This window comes from Mesoplodon mirus, assembly GCF_964341445.2.
Source record: "Mesoplodon mirus genome assembly, chromosome: 16".
Taxonomy (NCBI): Eukaryota; Metazoa; Chordata; class Mammalia; order Artiodactyla; family Ziphiidae; genus Mesoplodon; species Mesoplodon mirus.
Genome location: NC_138992.1, coordinates 15,421,940 through 15,431,502, shown reverse-complemented (window position 1 = coordinate 15,431,502; position 9,563 = coordinate 15,421,940). Strand labels below are relative to the sequence as shown.

General features: G+C 47.5%; 1 protein-coding gene across 1 annotated transcript in view; it reads right to left on the bottom strand.

Annotated features, from left to right (window-relative positions):
* Window positions 1-689: 689 nt before the first annotated feature.
* The window catches only part of ANXA13 (annexin A13), a gene marked incomplete at both ends in the record, with an annotated part of 54,625 nt that continues 45,751 nt past the window's right edge, over window positions 690-9,563 (bottom strand). The window contains 3 exons of the mRNA XM_082601586.1: window positions 690-809; window positions 3,774-3,886; window positions 7,587-7,662. Coding sequence (XP_082457712.1) covers window positions 690-809; window positions 3,774-3,886; window positions 7,587-7,662 — 309 coding nt within the window. The remainder of the gene's footprint in view (window positions 810-3,773; window positions 3,887-7,586; window positions 7,663-9,563) is intronic.

The window sequence follows — 9,563 nt, the reverse complement described above, 5'->3', positions numbered from 1 at the left end:
TTTAAACCAGGTAGCAGATCAGGGAATTTTACCTCTCGTTACGTTTCGAATAGGCAAGTCAGTTGTTTCCTTGCTGCTGGCCTTGGTGGCTGTCCTTGGTGATTATTAATAAATGTAACTGTTTGCATTTTCCAAATATGTTGAAATTTCACAAGTCATTTATTTACAGGACAAACACCAAAGCAAATCAACCCAGTCTTTGGAAAAGCAGGTGATGTAGGCGTAATCCACATCTTCAGTTAACATGGAGGATTTGAAATTGAGCACACAGAAGGAAAATGAATGAATTGCTTACTTTGGTCTTTCTTGTACTTCAACCATTTGCTCTTTACCCAGAACATACATATCCCTGTGTGATACATATTCTTTTAAATGTTTTATTACGAAGGCATAGTTTTTCATCAACTGCAGATTTCATCTGTGCTCAGAAAGCATTCAGTGACTACCCTCAAGGAAAATTAAGAGGCAGCCCAGATACTCGCTAAACCAGCATTCAGGGTGATCCAGTCAAGCGTCTTGAGCCTGCTGCCCTTAACTTAAACAGTTTGCCCTGGCCGCATGGCTCACGCTGCCAAGGAGATAAACCAGGCCCCGTGAGGGTGCTGGAGTGGCTTTTGCAAATCTGGTTTGGGGGGTGGGGCTCTTGACAAAGGTGGTTCCTCCCTGTGCTCCTGCTGTGCTGGCTCGGTTCAGTGCAAGAGGGCCACCAGCAGTTTCTGGAAGTCCCCAGAGGTGTCTGAGCGAACCATGTCAGAGAGAGACTTGTGATACTTCTCTTGGAACTTGGCTTTTATCCCCTGAAGGTCCACCTGTAGGAGAGATGACAGCAGCAACTGGGACATTTATAGGGGACATTTATAGGGGACATTTATAGCGTTTTCACCATAAGCACAGGCAGCCGCTGTTCTGAGCACGTCATTCTCACTTGCTCATTAATGCCTCAAAGCAACCCTGCAGAGTCGGAGTTATTATTCTTCCTATTTCGTGGCTGAGAATAGGAAAGCTGAGTTCAGTGTCTGTGTGTCTGTTCCAGTAAAACTTTGTTTATGGACACTAAAACTTGAATTTCATATGACTTTATGTGTTACAAAAATATTATTTTTCCTTTGAGTTTTTTACAGTTACTTTAAAATAATCATTTTCAGGTAACAGGACTGTACAAAAACATGTGGTGGGCCTGATTTGGCTTGCAGGCCACAGTTTGCTGACTCTTAGTATAAGGTTAAGAAAATTGTCAACACAGTTTGAAATGACACCTTTTTTTTTTTTTCTCTTGTACCCGGATCAGCAAGGACATTAGTGCCAAACAACAAAATCCAATTCATTATCAATGTTTAGGACTTATTTTGAATCTATGGTTGACCCTCCCTTGAGCAATACAGGAATTAGGAACGCAGACCCCCCCCCCCCCCCCCGCCACCCGTGCAGTCTAGAATCTGTGTATTGCTATCTCTGCCTCAAAAACAAAGGAATTTGATCAATGACTCACCCAAGGGCAGGAAGCTGAAATAGTTTGGATAGAATCAGGCCTCAAACCCTAGTTCTTTTGATTCTACATATTGTGATCTCTATGGAGCACAAACTTCTCCCCACACTTAGTTAATTTAAAGATCCATAAAATGAAAATACAGGTACTGTTATTTACTGAAAAAATCTGCATATGGGTGCACCCACACCATTCAAATCCGTGGTGTTCAGGGAACAACTGTAACTCATTGAAAAGCTTGAAAAACCTAGGTGCTGGAGGTGGGGAAAGGACTCAGAAGAAACACAAATAAAAAGATTGTTCTGCTCTGAAGATTCTGACCACCTAGTAAAGGAGATAATACTTGCACCATGGAAGATATAATTCCAGAAAGAACACAGTAAGTCTCATAAAAGAAGCACAGAGCTCTCTTTAACCAGGAGTTTTTTGTTTGTTTTTTGTTTTTAGCTTTGTTGTTGTCGTCGTTTTTAATTTAGACTCTATCTTGCTTTCTTGAGAGACTCACAAACCATTGCTCAAGCTTCTGGTTCTTTTCTTCTCCTGCCCCAATTAGAGGGCCCAACAGGAGAGAGAAAGATGAAAGCAGGAGAGGGTAGGAGAGGGAGGAATTGTTGGAAGTGGATGCTGCACAAGAGAGAGACTGCATCAGGCAGGTGGGCTGTGATCCCTGCTCCCCTGGCTGGTAGGCTGCTCAGCTGGGGGAGGGGCAGGAAGTGGGGGGGGGGTCAGTGCAGGGGTGGGGTGGGGCTCACGGGGCTCTGTTCTAGTACCAGGTGGCTTTGGGGGATTAGGGGATCTGGCCAATATATCTGGCTGGGCCGGAAGCATTCCGAGGGAATGGTCCCCATGTGGAGATGACCCAGGACCTGTGGTCAGTACTGAGATAGGACAGAGCATTTTGGAATAAACACGCTACAGCTCACACATGCTGGAGTGAATATAGCACCCTGAGGAGCCCTCGGAGTGGTCCAGCCCCCTTGGGGTCTTTAGAATCCTTGCTGGGCTTTGTCACCAACCTGCTCCTTGGAGTGTCTTAGGATCTCCAGAGACTCTGGCTTGGGTGGGGGGTGGTGGTGAGTTACTAAGAGATAGAGAAGGCTGAGACCTGGAGAGATAAGGGAAAGAGAGAATCAGAGCAACCAAAATAAAACAAAGAGAGTGGCAGAGAGACTGCGGGAGGGAGAGGGGAGGAGGAAAAACAAAGGGGCTTTAAGAGAGAGAGGGAAATATGAATTGTGGAGGAGGGAGAGGAGGAGAAAGAGGGGGAGGAGAAATTCCAGGAATAGAAATAAAAACGAAAGAATAGTTGTGTTGCTAAGTTATATTTCAAAACAGTGTCAGATGTTAAGTATTATTTGTCAAAAAGCTGGGGGCCAGAATTTGGGTTGCTATCTTTTCCCCCTCATTTAACACGTCTTTGAGGGAAAATGTCTGTGGTTTTCAAGTGCCCAGTTCCGCTTCACTCTCCAAGGCCTCTCTGCTGTGGATGAAATGCCATTTCCCATTTATTGTGTAATTCCTCCTCTCTGTGGCCCTGTATTCTGAATCTGAGTCTTCACAGCTACTCCCAAGCTTCTGGCCACTCCTCTCCCTGTACCTTTGTTATACTCATGCATCCTCAAAGGGGGGCGATATTGCTCCCAACAGGGGCAAAAACTGGTTCTTAGAGGGTGAAAAAACATCTTAATCTTTTTATGTAAAATTAACTACGTATGTACATAGGGAACATAAACAGATATACAGTGTATGCCGTGTTAACATTTCTTGGAGGGGAGTGACAGGAATAAACTGGGTCTAAGAAGCCTCCCTTGGGGGGAGGGTGGGCGATCGCTAATTTAAAAAGGTTGAGAAACATTGTCTTGTACTGATGTGGTTTTTTGTGCAAAATTGTGCTTCTGGGATGTGTTTAAGGAAATAAAGGCCTAGCTCAGGAGTCGGGAAATTACTTGCTCGGGTGATCTAGTCCATTGTTCACCTTTCAGAGTGTCTGTTTTACCCTTCCTGAAAATGGATCTGCCCTATCCGGAACAGCCCCTCCAGCTTCCCTCCACAGAGCTCCCCGAGCTCTCCGGAGCCACAGATGACAGGAATAGAAGCCGCTAACGTTACTGTATTTTTATAAAAAGAAACAGACTGAAGCACAGCACACTGTCCTCTACAAAGTCTGGGAAGGCAAGGGCCCTCTCTGTTTTTACTCTTTCTGTAAATAGGCTCTTACTAAAAACGACCTGTAGATGACATCAGTGGTGGCAATACAAGAAGGTGGAGCCCAACGAGTGCGTCTTACCTCCGCCTGGGTCACAATGATGTCAATGAGGGTCTGCTCATCGGTCCCCGCCCCCTTCATGGCCTTGTACAGACAGTCAGCATAGTAGCCCTGGAGGTCCCGGGCACTCCTCACTGGACCGGGCAAAGGGAGAGAGAACGTGAGGTGTTCACGTTTTGTGGAATAACACAGAGACCCTCGGAAGGAACAGAGCTGGCTCAGAGTGTCACCTGGCTGCCCTTGGAGCTGATGGAATTGTGAGGCGGGTGTTTGAAAGGAGCAGACTTCACACTGTTGATAATGGGATCTGGAAGATTCCCCTAGGGTCAGGGCATCTGGACCCTTCAACCAAAACCCCTCAGACACCTAAGAACCTCTCCTGTTCCCTGAAGACCCTTGGGAGGAGGAGGAGGGCTGTGACCATCCTCAGGCCCTCCCTGTAAAGTTCATGATTCTCACCAGCAGAAATACCTTCTCATCTCTAAGAGAAATCTCTGATATCGGAGTTGGGTTTGGAGGGGAAACACGGACTGGCTGGCAACCTTGCCGTATAAAACTTCGTAATTTTGAAGATACGCTCAGTTGGACCGTGGCCCTCCTTTGCCCATGCTAAACAACCTTCCTTTTGCTTTTCCTCACTAGGTTTTATTTTTTTATTTTTAAAAAATATTTATTTATTTATTTTGGCTGCCCCGGGTCTTAGTTGTGGCACATGGGATCTTAGTTGAGCCATGCATGCGGGATCTAGTTCCCCGAGCAGGGATGGAACCCAGGCCCCCTGCATTGGGAGCACAGAGTCTCACCCACTGGACCACCCGGGAAGTCCCTCACTGGGTTTTATTTGTGAGCCTCATCTCTGAATCTTTCCCAAGGTCCCCACAATCATCTTAGTTTTCCATCTGGGATGTGGGCTTGATGCAGTGTTTGATCCTGTCCACAGAGCACCTTCCTGTGATGCTGCTAGTTGCCCTTTTCTGGCCCTGCCCCAGCCAGAAATGAATAAAGTATGATCTGATCCACAAAGTATGGTTTCTATTCACCAATCAGGGGATGGGGTGCATCTCTGCTCCTGGGGATAAATCATGATTGCTCTCCCCTCCTCCAAGGCTCATATGGGTCCACCAGGATTAACACTGGGGAGAATGAACCTTTTACTGTGTATGTTGCTGACATTTACCTAGAACACTTAACATTTTTGATGTTAGTGATAAATAATAAGTAATACATTCAGCGTAAGTGTGGAATGCACATCCTTAATATGTCCTGCAGTGAGAACTCTTGTCTTCTAGGTAATTGCCGATAGAATGCTTACAAGGAAGGGGGAGGAACAGAATTAGGAAAGCAGAGTCTAGGTTGTAGCGGGGGGTCTGTCTCCTTATTTTATAGGTCATGTGGCAGCCACCAGAGTGTCAGTGGAGAAGCCCAGACCCAGGAGTCTGAATCCACAAGCTGCTGGATTGGTGGTGGTGGTGATGGGTGGGGAGGTGAACCTGGCAATTTGGGGAGCAGCGTGTTTGAGACTCACTGTGATGCACACCCCCCGACGTTCTGAGCTAGTGGCCTCACAAGGTTTTCCCGTGGACTCCGTCCTGCGCACTCGTACTAACTGACGCTGCAGCGATCGTCTGCCTAACTTCAGTGCGTTCCGTCCCCACACCTGTGACTTCCCCCCAACATTCCTTCTTCCTGATATTTTGGCGAGAAAACTCTCAACTTTTCTACCGTATACAGCCTATGCCTGGTGAACAACCTTTGTTGTTCGCAGCGGCAGGAATACCCCGAAAGTTTGGGTGGGGCCAGCTTGGGAGGATGCGGGAATAAAGATCTTCGTGCGTGTGAGAGGAAGGGCGGGCAGCCAGCCCGCGGTGCCTCTTGCCCCTCCTGGCCTGCAGAGCAGGGCTTCTCAAACTCCAGGGGGCATAAGATGATCACGGGAGGCGCTTGTCGACGTGTGGCTTTGGGCTGCATTCCAGGAAGTCCTAAGTGGCTAACCTGGAGTGGGCCTCCAGAAACTGCACTTTCACACGCCTCCCCACGTGCGTCTGATGTAGGGGGTCCATGGACCCCACTTTGAGAAGTGCTGTTCCAAAGGCTGCAAGCGGTGGGAACCGTTTGGTCTCCTAACACCTCCTCCTCAATTTTAGTGGCAAACTGGCATCTTTATGAGTTAGGCGGGAGTAGGGTGGGGAGTGTGTAGAGAATCTAGTCATGAAGCCATGTTCCACTCTTTGTGTGGTTCCTTTTCAAGGTCTTTTCTAATCTCTTTTATGTTTGCTACCAGTGGGGTCCACCCAACTCCTGCATTTCATGGTCCCCCAGCTGCAGGGATGGGTGCTTTCCTTCCTCTGTACCTGCCTTGCTCTGATTGTCTTTGGTTTTATCTTTACTGTAGCTCAGTCTGTTGATTTGTGTGTATCTGCCATGAGTTTGAAGCTTCTTAAGAACAGGAGCTGGACCTATTTACCTCTGATCCCCACGCCTGGCACAACTGCTGGCCCAGGCCGGTGCTAAGTAAATGTTAAAGGGTTGAATGGTTTTATGACCATTAATACTTAATACTAATAAGAATTAGTATTAATCTTCTGACTGAACTCTGGCGTTTTCCTGCTTCTTTACGCTGCAGGTACAGAAAAGCTTTGGAGCCTTGTAGCTGGGCCATGAGTAGATCTCTCATGGCCTTTACTTAAGACACTAATCCTTAAAGCCCTAAGGACAGTCATCTGTGTGTATCCATTGTGGGATGGAAGTGACGTTATGGATGTTCAGGCCTCTATAACAATAGCAGACCCGCTAATCTGAATGCAAAATGAGGGTGGAAAAAAAAATCAATTGCTGACATTGCCCCCAAAATCCCATCAGAAAAACAAAACAAACGTGTTTGGCAGCGAAAGCACATTTTTTAGCTTCCAGGGGCTGCTTTTTGGTTCTTCGTCTTCTTCTGGGGATATTCTCTCCATTTCTCGTGCCATTTGGGTTGCTGCCCTGGCCTCCTCGCCACCGGAGTGCAGACAATGGACAATGCCTTCATTCCGGGGCTTGCAAAAATGAGAAAGGAGCCTGCCAGCCACAGCCCGGTACCCATCTCTCTGCTATTTCCTGCCTATGGGCAACACCTGGAGAGAAATGCCTGGCATTTGCTTGGCACGGCCTTGATCTAGTCTCCCCCGCCTTGCTTTCTACACAGTCCTCATTCATCCCAGTGTTGAAGGGAACCAAATGGAAAAGGTCACCCTTGGGCCATCAGGCACCCGCAGAAACTTGTTCCTGGATCCAAACCTGGGTGCTTTTGAGTATGTGTCACATGAACCGCATGCTGCCCCACAAGACTAGACAATGGTCCCAGACTGTTGATGGAGGCTCTCGGGGCTCCATGATCTTAGTGGGACTGTCGTGGATGCTGTGGTAGGTCCCCCAGCTGCTGTCTTCAGGACAGCAGGCACTCATGCCAAGTGTTACCTGCTGGCTGCTCAGGGTTGAGTCCCTTCTCAGGAGGGAGGGACTGACTGGGGTCACATCCATTAGGAGTCAAAAGAGGGGGCTCTCTTCCCCAAGGTTGCAAATGCTCCCTGGGTGCAGCCGGACGGCTGCTTGATGTGGGGTGTGAAGACCTGGTCCCCTTGCCTCCACTTTGGACATCCTGACTTCAGGGCTCCTTGGGGGACCAGCACAGCTCCTGTTGCAGCTGCATCACATTCATTCTCTCCCTTCCCAATGCTGCTTGGATGTGTGGTTCCCAAGCTATTCCCTGAAAGCTTCCTGCACACAAACCTCTGTCTCCAAGTCTGGTTCCAGGGAGCCCAACCCAAATCAGGGGCTTTCCTAGCTTTACTTTACCGAGAGTTAAGTAGGCCTTCTGCAGATCTCCTGACGTTTCTGCTTCGATGGCCTCTTCGATGTCTCTGCCAATGAGCTGCAGAAAGAAAGCGCGGCTGTTAGTCCAGGTTTTGCTTTTGGCCTTGGTGCACTTGAGGCTCATTCTTCTACAAAAAGCAATAGATTCTTCCAGATTTGGTCATGCAAGGACCAGAGGAACTCTGGGATTCCTCTCTGGCCTCAGCCCTTGCAGGGCTGGGGATGGTTGCCCACCATGCGAGTGGGGACTCTCATGGCCTAGGTGTTAGTCCTGATTTGACCCCTAATGGATGTGACCCCAGTCAGGACCACTCCCTCAGCCTCAGTTTCCTCCTCTGTGAAATCAGGGAATGGAAAAACAATGAATAATAAATACTGCAACAATATTCTTTATGTTTCTATGTACTTGAGTTTCCTATGTGTTTATAAAAATTCTGTCCATTTCCAATTTTCCAGGAGGCTCTGGTTACAATCATCTCCCACACCTTCCTCCGTTGTGGACTGAGACTGGGAGCTCGGGCACCTACACTTTGGGTGACATGAATAGAGGTTGTGAAGTTCATGGTAAGGACTTGGTCTAATGTTTCTGATACTGTGGGGCTCCTTGGGCTGGGAGCCACGGGCTGACCACGTCAAATGCTGCTTTCTTTCCCTCTGGGGAGACTCCAGATGATCTTATATTCACCGCCAGCTCGTTCTGCACAGCATTACACATTAGGTTTCCTTCCAAATATTTATAGAAGCTGAAGTTCAGAGTAAATTGTGACCACGCTTAACACAAGTACCGCCTGGGCCAAGCTCAGGGCAGGCATATAAAGAGAAAGGAGCACTTTTGGTTGGGTTTGGGAAATGCAATTAAGCATTAGAAATGCTGAAACTTCTTTCTTAGAAATTATTTCCTGAGGATATGACACAATTGTGAGTCTATAAATAGTTGGGGCCTTTGAGGACATGACAGTGGAGTTTATGTAGTTTATGCTGAAAACACTGGTAAACAACATATTCTTTGTGATACGAGCACAATAGATGTGGGAGGAAGGAGGGTCCAGAGTTAATGAAACCCGTAGCTTGATCTCCTCATCATAGTTGGCCCATCTAGAGGTCTGGTGTGGAATCGACCTAGATAAGAAGGGGATTGGGTTGGGGGTGCTTTCAGTCCCTTTCTTAGCTGTTCTCAGGTGTTGGGGGTTGGATGTGGGAGCTGGTATTTCAGAAGAAACTGCTATCACTTTTCCCATGAACAGGGTTCTTGTTGTGTAGACTGAGATTGTGTTTCAAGAGGACATTGTCCTCACACAGGTCTGTGTTTAGTAAAAAAAAAAAATCCTCACATTAAACCACTTTCCATTATTATTGTTAGTACTGGGCTAGAACAGTGTTTTTAAATTTTCTGTAGCATCTCAGCCTACACAACAGATAAAAGCAGGAAAGCAGAGCTGTTCTGGGGAGGCGGGAGATGGGCTCCTTACCGCAGCCCTAGACGGTAATGCCAGGTTCCCACCCTCTCAGTCTCTTCACTGCCCAACTCCGGGGGCACTATTCATGAGATACAGTGAGATGGCATTGCCCTTTCTTCTCTACCTACCTCCTCCCCCCCATTCTCTCCTGGTAGCTACCAAGGCACCTCCAGGGACTCCATTGAGCACAGATGGAAAACAATCCACTGGCCCAAGCTACTGAGATGCTCCTTTGCAAATGGAATGCTTCTCACTTATCGGAACACTTAATTCTTAGGGGGGCTCTTTGGACAAAACCAGGTTTTCTGATCTCGGTACAAAAACCCATTGCCAGGGTGGATTCCAGACAAGCTTCAAAGGCTTCTAGTTTACCAGGTAGCATTGCCTGTGGGGAGCTTATTAGAAGAATAGGAGACACATTTCTTTCTTTTAAAACCAATGCCCCAAACTGACAGCGTGCCCATGGCAGAACCCTGGGCACTCTGACTTTGTTTATAGCAGT